The 13,033-nt window shown below is 40.4% G+C and overlaps 1 protein-coding gene across 1 annotated transcript in view; it reads left to right on the top strand.

The window, feature by feature from the left end:
• IFNGR1 (interferon gamma receptor 1) overlaps positions 1 to 8,450 on the top strand; it is a 28,934-nt gene extending 20,484 nt beyond the window's left edge. The window contains exons 6-7 of the mRNA XM_060240064.1: positions 4,723 to 4,841; positions 6,124 to 8,450. Coding sequence (XP_060096047.1) covers positions 4,723 to 4,841; positions 6,124 to 6,543 — 539 coding nt within the window. The 3' untranslated portion in view covers positions 6,544 to 8,450. The remainder of the gene's footprint in view (positions 1 to 4,722; positions 4,842 to 6,123) is intronic.
• The last annotated feature ends 4,583 nt before the right edge of the window (positions 8,451 to 13,033 follow it).

Here is a 13,033-nt window from a genome sequence, read left to right as displayed (position 1 = left end):
CCTTGTCTGGGTCCTCTGTAATTACCAAATGAATGCTTTGTGCTCATTCCAGAGTGTCTGACATTGAAAAAACTACAATTTCAGTGCTAGGGTTTCTCCAGGTACATCTAGCCTGGTATTTGTTGCAGCACCAGCCTCAAAGTGAAATTTGGAGAAATAGAAGCAAGTGGCAAGGAACATAACAACTGCAATGATGTGGAATAATTGGCCTCAAGTAGGTACTTACAGTCATGTCCAAGCCTGATTTTGGTGCCTAGTGTTAGAATCTAGAGACTGGCTGGAGATTCTGTTGTTATGCCAGCTAATCCCTATTCTGCTAAAGTGATCTTGTGGTGATATTGACATCCAGATTCTTGATCCTATATAACTTGAGTATTGATGCTGCAACCACCTCCAGGTTTAGCCTTCTGGCTGTCACTGTGACTATGACCTCAATCCAGTTTTGTTGTGGGTTCCCCCTGAATACAGACCAGGCTGAGGTCATTGTTGGTGACCTGGGATTAGTCTATTGGTAGGATCAGTCATTCTTGTCACTCGGATACTTGCATCTGAACCTCGATTCTCAAAAGCAGTTCTCTAGAGAGCCAGCAATTGGCTCTCTAATGTAGATGGAGTTGGGCATGAATCAGGAAGATATGTTTCATGGCTGAACCACAACTTGAACCAAGCTGGAAGGCCCGTTTATGAAGCAAACTGGTTTGTGTGGTCCATGGCCTGCAGGCCCCATTGAAAAGGACTGCAGTCCCTTTAAATGGGGGTTGCAGAAAGCCTGAAAAACAGTGGGGAGGTGGGGAGAAGCTTCCTCCAACTGTTCAGCTGTTTCGACTGCCTTATGCAGTCCCTTTAGTTTAACTGGAGAGCCAGTTTGGTGTAGTGGTTAAGTGCATGTACTCTTATCTGAGAGAACTGGGTTTGATACCCCACTCCTCCACTTGCACCTCCTGGAATGGCCTTGGGTTAGCCATAGCTCTGGCAGAGGTTGTCCTTGAAAGGGCAGCTGCTGTGAGAGCCCTCTCAGCCCCACCCACCTCACAGGACTGTGGGGGGAGAAGATATAGGAGATTGTAAGCTGAGACTGATTCAGAGAGAAGGGTGGAGTATAAATTTGCTATTCTTCTTCTTAAGGGACTGCAGAAGACAGACAAAAAAATAGCTGTGGGTTGGGGAGGAAGCTGCTCCCTGCTGCTCAGCTGTTTGGTTCTGTCTTCTGCATTCCCTTTAAACTTTAAAAGGACTGCAAAAGATAGCCTGAAAAACAGCAGCCAGCAGAAAGAGAAGGGACTTCTCTCCTACCTTTCTGCTGGCTGGGGCCTCAGATCTTAGTCCCCTCTTCCATTCTTCTAGAAGTCTTTTTCCTTTCTGCTGGTGGTGACTCCCCATGGCCAGCAGAATTGAAGGGGAATGGAGTTATCAGATCATCCCTTCAATTCTGCTGGCAGGAGGGAGCCACTGCCAGTTGAAAGGAGGGAGGAAAGATTTCGAATCTTCCCCCCCACCACCACATTCCTAGCAGGGGTGGGAATCACCCTGGAAGAGACTTCTCTTCCACTGTTCTCCTGGTCATGGCTTTCTGCAACTGGGAGAAAGGGAAAGATCGTCCTGAAAGGAGCTTCCTTTCTCCTGGCTACAGCTCACTGCTGCCAGGAGAAAGGGGGCAGGGATCATCCTGGAAGGGACTTCTCTTCTGCTTTTCTCCTAGCCATGACTTGCCATGACCAGCTGAGAGAAAGGGGGTGGGGATTGCCTGGTGAAGGTATTTCATGTAGCCCTTTAGCCACCACCACCACCCCCCCCCCCCGCTTTGAAGCTGCAGGGAGCAAAACTGAAGGATTAAACTACTGCCAGCCATTTAAACCTTTTGTTTGCTCCCCACTGTTTTGAAGGGAGGGAGCAAAACCAGAGGGTTAAATATGGGGGTAAAGTGCTTCCAAGGAATGGTTCACTTCCTCCTCTCTGCTGGCCCAGCTTACTCAGGCCCCCTTGCACAGCCTGTTTAAAGGGGCAAATTGAGGGAGATTGAGACAGCTGAACCGGCAGAGAGGGACTGAAGCCCCAGAAAGCCAAACCAAACTGACCAAAAGTCCAGTAAATGTTCCAAGAATGTGCCTTCCCTGATCATTGGTTCCCGAGCTCTGAACCATCCCAAGTTTGGACCAAATTTTGGCTTGTGAGCTAGTTCATGCCCATCCCTAAATGTAGAGCTAGCTTTTGTCCTTCATACCTTTGTACTATTGTAGTGTGTTCTTTACCTGTGTAAGAGTTTGAGAACATCTGACAACATAATGTAGCTGTCTGTATCTAATCTTTTTTGGAGAACAGAAAAGGTTAGGATATCATAAACAAATGAGAGCAGACTTGCTTCTTCAGTATTCTCTCTTTCAGAAATTTATCCTGGTAGAAACCTGCCCACTCAGAACTATAAAGTCCTTTAGCATCTGTTTTAAAGTAGTCATGCCATTATGTGCTATCACAAAAACCTGTGATTTCAGATTATACCCTGGTGGTACCATGCAGATTAGCTGTTTACTACTTTGACAGGGGCAACCGTTCTACGAAGCACTCCCCCAAACCGATCACCCTATTGTTGCTTTAGGTGTCAAAATTTACCTTTCAGAAAATGGTACAGTAGGCACAGGTAGTGATTGAAAACAAGTTATGTAAACAGACTGGCAGGGAAGGGATGGGATATATACATAGGTTTCTGGAATTTGTAGTGTGTTCTTTACCTGTGTAAGAGTTTGAGAACATCTGACAACATAATGTAGCTGTCTGTATCTAATCTTTTTTGGAGAACAGAAAAGGTTAGGATATCATAAACAAATGAGAGCAGACTTGCTTCTTCAGTATTCTCTCTTTCAGAAATTTATCCTGGTAGAAACCTGCCCACTCAGAACTATAAAGTCCTTTAGCATCTGTTTTAAAGTAGTCATGCCATTATGTGCTATCACAAAAACCTGTGATTTCAGATTATACCCTGGTGGTACCATGCAGATTAGCTGTTTACTACTTTGACAGGGGCAACCGTTCTACGAAGCACTCCCCCAAACCGATCACCCTATTGTTGCTTTAGGTGTCAAAATTTACCTTTCAGAAAATGGTACAGTAGGCACAGGTAGTGATTGAAAACAAGTTATGTAAACAGACTGGCAGGGAAGGGATGGGATATATACATAGGTTTCTGGAATTTAGAAGGTGTAGGCAGACAGTTAAAACTGAACACAACTATGTCTGAGGTTACTGACTTCACAAGATACAGTGTTTCCCTTCAGTTGGTTTAACTTTCACTGAAGGTATCCTCGATGTTAAAGATCTTTTTATAATTGTTCTAGATTTCCAGTTAACTTCCTCACTTTCTAATCACTCAATCTTGAGTGTACCCTGCTTTGTCCTTTGGTTATAAGACTAAAGTCTCTCCACTAGACCTCTTTCTCTGGTGAGATCATTACTATCTTCCCTTGAAGATAAATAACCTGTGCCTTTGGCACCCTTTTGAGGGCCTTTCACTGCCACCTCAAATCCTTTTGCGAAAACCTGATCTACCAGAATGTCTTTTCCCCCTTGGACACTAAGCTTAATACAGGAAACTGTTTTCCTTCTCAAGATGTGATTCTGTGTTTTACACATACAGAGACTGTTCTTAACTGCTGGGGACAGCCTCCCACCAGAGTTTCCACTATACAAAACTACCGTATACGGACTGTGAATCAGACACTGCTTTGTTTCTTGTCATACACTAAAGAGTATCACAAAGACCACTAATTTCTTTTCCAGTTGGTCTTCAACTGCTCCACCTCAGTAACTGCTTTCTCCAACTAACTGCCATACTCTTTTGAGGGTTAGAAGCAGTTCACCAATCAGAGTGAGTTCCATTAGCTGTCACTCACTTGCAGTTCCATTAGCTGTCACTCAATGCCCCTGTATAAATCGATGGTGCGGTCTCATTTGGAGTACTGTGTGCAGTTCTGGTCGCCGCACCTCAAAAAGGATATTATAGCATTGGAGAAAGTTCAGAAAAGGGCAACTAGAATGATTAAAGGGCTGGAACACCTTCCCTATGAAGAAAGGTTGAAACGCTTAGGGCTCTTTAGCTTGGAGAAACGTCGACTGAGGGGTGACATGATAGAGGTTTACAAGATAATGCATGGGATGGAGAAAGTAGAGAAAGAAGTACTTTTCTCCCTTTCTCACAATACGAGAACTCGTGGGCATTCGATGAAATTGCTGAGCAGACAGGTTAAAACGGATAAAAGGAAGTACTTCTTCACCCAAAGGGTGATTAACATGTGGAATTCACTGCCACAGGAGGTGGTGGCGGCCACAACCATGGCCACCTTCAAGAGGGGGTTAGATAAAAATATGGAGCAGAGGTCCATCAGTGGCTATTAGCCACAGTGTGTGTGTGTGTGTGTGTGTGTGTGTATATATATATATATATATATATATATATATATATATATATATATTTGGCCGCTGTGTGACACACAATGTTGGACTGGATGGGCCATTGGCCTGATCTAACATGGCTTCTCTTATGTTCTTATGTTCACCTCTTAGCATGCACATGCCTGCTGTCTGCCACAACTACCAAGGAAGGGATGCTTGGCATTGGATACGATCCCTGCTTATTTGCAACATGTAACAAATCTAGACATAAAATAGTAGTAATGAAGATATTCACTGTCCTGCCAGTGTTTCAAACTGTTTTTTTTTTCATTTTTGCAGGTATAATAGGAGCTGTCATAGGAGGAGTTGTTTTTTTTGTTGCTGCTCTTGTGATTCTTGCAATATTGTTGGTACGTGTATGGGCTAGGCAAAGAAACATTCCACTGCCCAAATCTCTGGTAAGTTCCGTTTAACAGCCTACAACATCTCTTGTTCTCTGTGTTTTAATATCCGAACAGGCTTAGTTTTGCCATTTCCAGTGTTTATATTGATACTAGACGACAATCAATAGAGCAAACCAAGTTCAAGTGAAGAAGATTTCTTTCCAAATTCCTCTGGTATTCTCAGATTCCATGTGCATACAGAATACAAGTATTGTCTGATGGTTATAACACAAACTGATCAAAGCTATCAGAGCGGATATTTTATCAGTAGTGCTAAAATACTGTTTGTAGTGTCATCCTTTTTTTGTCTTTGTCAAATAATTCAGCAGTTTCATGTTTTATTGTTTCCTGAAGATGCCAATAACAGTTTCAGTTTGGATGCTTAAAAGCAGTAGCTCCCTGTGTACAGCTTGTTCCATCAAGCGGATCAGTCCATGTATTAGTGGGTCATAATCAACCTTAGTGTCACCTTAATCCTAGCGGTGTCTCTACTGTCACTTAGTCCATGAACTGGTGGGAAGGTAATCTTAAGTGAAATCTTTGTGGCCATCTTGAACCAAGAAGGTAGGCAGGATATAAATATTCAGCTTTGTTATTGTTCTTCAGACTTCTCAGGCATTCTTTATTATGAAATTTGTTTCCTACACACAGACATATAGAGAAATGCATTCATTCTGAAGACCAGGAACCAAGAGGCCATATGATACTAGGTCTTTCATTTACAGGTATCACAGTTGTTATTTAGTGTGTAATGCTCTTAAGCACTATGAAAAGAGCACAATAGAAAGGGCACACAAATTTACATTCTAGTAGAGGCAATGCAAAACAAAGGACGGTGACTTGCAAAGCTCTGAGACCTTTTAATTTTGCTTTAAGCTATATATATCCATCCCCTGAATATGTCAGGTTTGGCTGTGGTGTCTCATGGAAGTTTTATGTAAAGGAATGCAAAAGGAAGAAAGGACAAGAAGGCAATAAATACATTTAGTTACCATCTATTATGTAATGAACATATGTAGTTTGTAAGCGATGTACTTAGACTTTTCCCTGCAGCCGCTGTGGCCGGACCTGCCTGTCCCACATTGGTCTTGTCAGCCACCAGCGAGCCTGCAGCAAACGTGGACTATTGCACCCTTCTTAAATCTTCGTTCGCGAAGCCAAGCCGAGAGAGAGAGAGAGAGAGAGAGACTTAGTCAGCACTACTCTTTAACTTGTTGAAAAACAGTCCATGGGGCATATTTATTTGCCAAACAATGTAACTAGCAGCTAATTATTTCTTTTGCTTTACATTTTTAAGGTTTCTATAGTAAGAAACATAAAACCTGTCAACAGCTTTGAGACAAAAACAGATGGGAAATATGCTACTATATCATCTTTAAGCTATAAACCAGTGTGTGAAGATGGAAAATCAATGGAACCAATAGATCACTTAACAGAAGCTGAGACCAGTGACCTTGAGAACTCAGGCAAGATTGTTATTGAATCTCAGACTATCCAGGAAGCCAGAGCTGAAGAAAGCTGTGAGAGTGAACAAATCCATGAAGCTAGTGACACATACTTTAAATCTACCAGTGGCCAAGAAGAAATGTGTAATAGTCTTCCAAATGGGGATGTTCCCAAAGTAGATGTACATCAACCCACAGACTTAGAAGCATGTAGAAAGTTGTCTGGATATGACAAACCTCACTGGATACGATCTGAATCACCAGTTGCATAGATGCCCACTGATGAGTTAGAAGTCACAGGGAAAAGTGTATCAAGCTGAAGGACTGAGAAACAGTTTGCAAAACTGAAGATGAACAGAATTACCCTCCACTGTACCAGCAGATAACATAGTCCTCTATCTGCTGGTGGCTAGAGATCCAAGGACTATACCAGCAGTGGCCAAGCATCTCTCTACCATATTTTCCTTAAAGAAATAAAGACTTCTTATCAACTGCTCAAGATCTGTGGATCAAAGGAGCTTGAAAGAATGAAAGGAATACACTCCTTTTCTCTTTATTACATGTGCATTGTAGTAGGAATAACTTGAACTATATAATAGAGGTCAGAAATTACTCAATATTGGTTCATTTTAGAAATGCATTATGATCCTGGAGGCATAGCTAATTTTCCTGATTTTGTATAATTAACATTACAACCTACAGATCCTGGACACATTGCACTTTTTCACCAATTTTGTTTTGACATTATTGCCCTCAAATGTTAAACAGAGTGTTACTCCCAACAAACATTTATTTCAGTTTTGCGAATTAAGATATAAAATAGTGGCTCTTCATTTCTTGTTTTCATTTAATATTTTTCTGGTTGAGTTCTCAAAATTCTCTGTAGCCACTACACTAAAATCTTTGATTTAAAATTTAATACAAAGCTAACATGTTCTCTTTGTTTTTTCATCCATTTTACTGAAAAATGAACTTTGAAAAGTCCATTGTCAGGACCCAGAAATGCAACCCAAATTAGCTAGCAGGCATAAAGGAGCTGTGAGAATCATTGGCATTAATTTTAACCTAATAGGCACATGATATGTATTTTCTACCTAGGATGTCTTTTTGTTAAATCTTCTGTATATTCCCTTCCCTCAGTTCTGCCATTTAAATATATGTGTCAAGCTAGTGTTGGTTAATTTTTTTTAATTGACATTGGTATGTATTGGAAGCTAGGTTTCAAAACAGATTTCTAGCAACTCAAAAGCCATGGAGTTTTTTTACCTTCTTAGATGTGCTATACCGTCACAGAGCAGATACTGAAGACAGAGTAAATGTTCTAAAATGTTGACTTGTGTTTAAAGATCATCAGTTTCCACAATACCTGCTCTCTTATAACTAGGAATGGGCACAGACCTGAACCTGAGCCAAACTTTGGGCTTAACTTTGCCAGGTTCATGAAGCCCGAACACTCACTGAGCTTCTGCTCAGTTCAGAGGTTTAGCTTCCCGTGTGCACTCTCCACTTTCTGGTGGTGCCAGGCACTATTCCTGGTGCAACTTGCATCACCCAGAAGTGATGTGAGCACATTGGGGTCAGCACCCAGTGCCACCCAGAAATGACATGAGCGTGTTGGGGGTGCAAGATGCTTGAATCACTTCCAGGGATCTGAACTGGTTCAGTTTGGGCAGCTTTTGTGCTCAGGGGTTTAGTTCAGGGCCGCCCGGTTAACAAACCACAAACCGAACCAAGTTTTCCTGGCTTACTTACAGCTATAAATCTTGGGCATGATTCAGCCCAAATGAAAATCGTTTTAAGTCTTCCTTAGTTCAAAGGGAAGGGCTAAGAGCTTGTTTGTCCCTCCTATCTAAAATCAGTGGGACTCAGAAGTGCTTGTCTTTGGTTGATCATGCCTTCAGTTTTCATAGCCATATATTTTGGGGGATATCTTGTAGCTATATTGTATATTGCTTGTACATTTTTTACTGAAATTTTGATGCTTTCAAGTTTGTGAGAACTTTGTTTATAATAATGTAAAGTTCCCTTTTTTCTGCATGTGACCTAATATAACTGCATGAAACCAACACTGATTCTTTGTAGGGGGCAAACAGGTATAAAAATCACTGTTGGTCATGGGAGTGTTTTACATATAAAAATTTGAACAATTAAAGCATTATAAAATGTGAATTCAACAAAACTTGAGAAGTTTATTAACAAGAGTTTGATCTTAGCACAGTAGAAGGATTTATAATAACTGGATGCAAAGCAATTTGAAAAGAGATCAAGATGGGTAGCCATGTTAATCTGTCTGTAGCAGTAGAAAAGAGCAAGAATCCGGTAGCACTTCAAGGACTAATAACATTTGTGGCAGGGTACGAGCTTTCATGAAGAAGTGAGCAGTGAAAGCTCATACCCTGCCACAAATTTTGTCAGTCTGTAAGGTGCTGCTGGACTCTTGCTCTTTTCTACTTTGAAAAGACAGTCTGTAGAATAAGTCTTTAGCCCAATAAGTACATATGAAGATGGGATTGAGCATATACCTAAATGCTTTACAAGAAGGAGGAACTGGAATCTGACTTTTAGTTGAGGTCACTGGGTTGTGCTAGCTTCTATTCAGCCATGTGCTTCTTTCAGTGAAACAGTTTTTGGGGGGGGGGGGTTAGAAGGGGAGAGGGGCTATGATTTCTTCTGTTTCTTGCTGTCCTACATCAGACTCCCTCTTTGACTCCTGTGCTGTTCCTCAGGGTCTGTAAGAAAATTAGAGGAATCTCAGTAGGCTGCAGCAAGAAGAGAAGTGGGGAAGTCCTGCTCCTTGAAGTCACTGGATGTTTGGGTACATATTATTGTGTTTAATGCAGTTTTCCAAATTAATTCCTGCTGCAACAGCTCTTTGTCAATAATAGTCTTGCTGAATCTGCATAATCTTATTTGTTCAGGTGCTAGGAACTTTAAAATCCTAGCTGAATGTCGATAATTCAAGAAAGCGCAGAACTAGTTGGCCTCCTAATAACCCAAACTGGATTTTTGGCCTAAATTCAAAGATACTGACTTTCAGAAGTCTCTGAATTTTTTCAATGTTTGCAGATGGTGAACATCTTTAATACTTGCAAAGTCTGTGAAATAAGTCCAGTTTAGATGTTTTGTGGCTCACTGAACTTGGGGATCTTGTTTGAAGCAATGTGTTGAGTAAATGTAACATTTGAAATGTCATATTGAGGACCCCATATTCAGAGATGGAATCTAAATGGGCTACTTCAGTTTTTTCAAAAATAGAGACATAGTTACATCCTTGAATATCAAATATGTACCAACACCTATATGATTTTCTTAGCACAATCAGAGGATTGTATGACATACCACACCCCATCCTTTGTTTCAGTTTATGCTTTCTGTGTACTTACCCCATTCTATGATAGTCTTATCTCGGTTTCCTGCTGCTTTTTCAGGAGCATGTGTCTTGACTGAGTGGTGTTCACTCTTTAGCTTTGGCTTTTTCAATGAACATGATAAAACTTACCTGATTATATGGTTGAGTTCTACAAACTAATGACTTCCCTTGTGATGGTAAAAGCATCTTGGGACAGACTGAGAGGAGCAACCACTTGGCAGGCAATCCTCTATGAATGAAGAATAAGTAAGTCAGGAAAGAAACTTTGTGATCAGATTGTATGTTCGGTACAGAAGGGTATATCTTATTAACATTAAGGTTGCAATAATGAATCTACCTAACTACATTTTTATTTCATTGACTGGCAAGGTGGCCTTTTCATACTCAAAAGATAATTCGGAGTGGGGGGGGGATGATAAAATGACAGCAATGCACCAGATGCTCCAGTCTCATAAATTAGGGAAAGATTATGCACAGCCAGCTGTACCCTATAAATGCCCAATTTTTTATACTACACCGTGACTCTTGGTGTTTATCATATGGCCTAGCATCTGGTCAGCTCAGTCTCCCTCCTATATATCTGTTCTAATCAAGCATAGCTTTGGGAAATTATTTATGTTTAGGACTTGCTCCCAGGTTGAATTGTTCCTTTAATTTACTCTTGTTATAACAACGCAGTGTGTCCTTACAAGATCAGGGCAGCACCAAAATGGCCAAGGAAGCAAACTTCAGACATGATGGATGAAGAATATATTAAACAGAGTGGACAAGAGCATGTCCCATGTCAACAAGATGCTCTTGTATTTTTTTAAAAAAGATGCTCTTTTATAATTGTGCTTTTAAAAAGGATGTCTAACATCCAGCTTGAGAGTTGTATTTCTTCCCTCGGTGATATTATCCTTTATGGGCATTACAATGCTTACTTAAACTCTGCAGCAAGAACAGCTAAACTTTCCAAGGCTCTTGAGTTGCTTACCAGGATCAAGACCTCCCCCAAGCATCCTAGCACATAAACACCCTTCTGTATTTGTGAACCTACAGCTAAATTGTTACCTGCTACACAGTGTAGGTATTTTTCCCATTATAGATTTTGCTTGTTCTTGATCAGTTTCTCTCCTGCCTTGATACTACTCTTCAGGATATAGAAGCATTTGATAAGGGTTGATGACTCCAGTGCTGGGGTGCAAGGAGAAACAGATCTGTTTCTTCACAGCAGGATGGTGATCCATTTGGTGTTCCTAGTGAATTTGAACACTGAATGTTTCATAATGTTTCATTTCTTTGTTAATATCAAGAGTATCAGATGTACTTAGCCAGTTATGATTGAAAATCTCTGACTGGTAACATAGACTACCCTGTCTTTCAAACAGTTGTTAAAAATAAACTGCCAGTCCTAAAGTGTTCACTTTTGTGCAGGGAGTGAAGAGCATATGGGATTTAGTCTTTCATCTTGAAAACACTTTTTTGCTTTTGAAACACTATTTTATTTTAAAGGGTTTGCTTTAGATCTTTAATACTATATGAACCACCAGATCTCTCCCTTGCAAGATACTGAGCTTGTCTTACCTTGTACAAAATAATATTGTAATCAGTGAACTGCGGGCAAGAAATTAATGCTATGTAGGGCCGACTTTGAATATCAGAAGGGGTTTTTCTCCTGTCTTGCTTGACTTTTTCTACCATTGCAAACAGCAACTGTGAAGTCTGATATAGCTTTTCTCCCCACTATGCACACTGTTTCTAGTTCCCAGTAACATACAGAAAGCAGCCAGAATACCATGCAATTAAAAAATAAAATTCCAAATTGACTCATTGTTATTTAAAGCCCTAATCTGTGATTTGACAACAATGTTAAATCTTCAAATGTGGTATAGGATGTTTCCTAATGTCAGCAGATGGCACTGTTGCTTTATTTTTCCCATGTGCTGATATCACTGCTATTGATTCCAGCTAAAGCTGGGAAGATTTCCATAGTTTTGTACTTAGTAATAGCTATCTAATGAAATGTGCCACTCAATCTTCTGTCTCCAGTAAATCAAAGAATGGCAGGGATGCATTTCTTTTTGGAATTGTAGTTGGAAATAAATACATCACTGTGTGTTTTGTCTTTCATCACTGTATTCCACAAAACTTTTCGAGCAGTCTCAAAAATGACACTGGAGATGGGGAAAGCATCCCCATCAACAAACAGTATGTAAAAATGTCACCTTCAGCATACAGAGGGATCCAGAAAGAGCGATACAGAGAAAATCATAAATCCAACCTCTGCCTTAAGGTGACATGTTGATTTTTGCAGCATCCTGGGACATAGGAAACCAGCAGGACGTATGTTGAATGTAATTCCAATTGTCATTGCATTTGATAAGCTGACAGAATGTCAGAAAATGGGGCAATCAGAACACCTGGAAATATTTGAAGAAAAGAAAATGAAGATGTTTTCATAGACAAACCCATACACATGCTAGATTTCATACCCTGCTCATATACAAAACATGAAATCTGGGCCAAGAATGCCTGATCATACAACAGCAGTAGGAAGATAGACATGGAGGTCATTTCATGTACCTACAAATCCAAAGTAATAGATAAGCAGTACAGGTTAGGACAGAGATCAGTACCTCCTGGCACAAAATTCACAGGGCTTTACTGCTATATGACCACAGAACTACAGACCTTTTTGTGAAAATTGCAGTTTTTAGGGCACCCTTCTGGATTATGCCACCTGCGAGCCAGTATGTCTACAATTCATCTGTTTCTATCAAAAAACTGTCATGTAAGTTTGATTCTCGGAGACAAGACCATATGAAGTACAGCTGCTGCATGTTCAGACAGCATGGGACTTTGCAGTCTACTGTTTTAATGATAAACCAGTTCCCATCTGTTGGAAAAGGGGAATTTATATAAAATGCACTGTCCCAGTGGCTAAGGGCATCCTTTTTTTAAAAAAAAAACTAATGTAGGTAGTGTGTGTACATAACCACTTTTGCATCCTATATTCTGTCCCACTTTCACCCATTGTTGGAATACAATTCTGTTGGAATAATGTTATGGCAAGTTTGCATTAAAAGCAAATGTGTATAATAATCTAGTAGAAGATTCAGAATAGCCTGTAATGTGTCATGGATGCTTACAAAACATGGGTGTAGGGTTTTGAAAATAAGGTTCAGGTTTTCACATAGAGGCACAAGCTGTTGATACAGAAGGTGTGAGTTGATCTAAACTAAGATGCAGTTCTATGCACACTCACTTAAGTGAGAATAACTTTCACGGAAGTAATTTCTGTGTTAATAGAATCAAGCTACGAAATTTGTGTGTCTTGACCAGCTCTTTCTCCATTTCTGTCCTAAATTCATATAATAAAGGCAATTATATGTATTCTGCTTCCATTGACT

This window comes from Heteronotia binoei, chromosome 1 (assembly GCF_032191835.1).
Source record: "Heteronotia binoei isolate CCM8104 ecotype False Entrance Well chromosome 1, APGP_CSIRO_Hbin_v1, whole genome shotgun sequence".
Lineage (NCBI taxonomy): Eukaryota > Metazoa > Chordata > Lepidosauria > Squamata > Gekkonidae > Heteronotia > Heteronotia binoei.
Note: the sequence above shows the minus strand (reverse complement) of the source record. Positions and strands in the feature narration are given on the sequence as shown.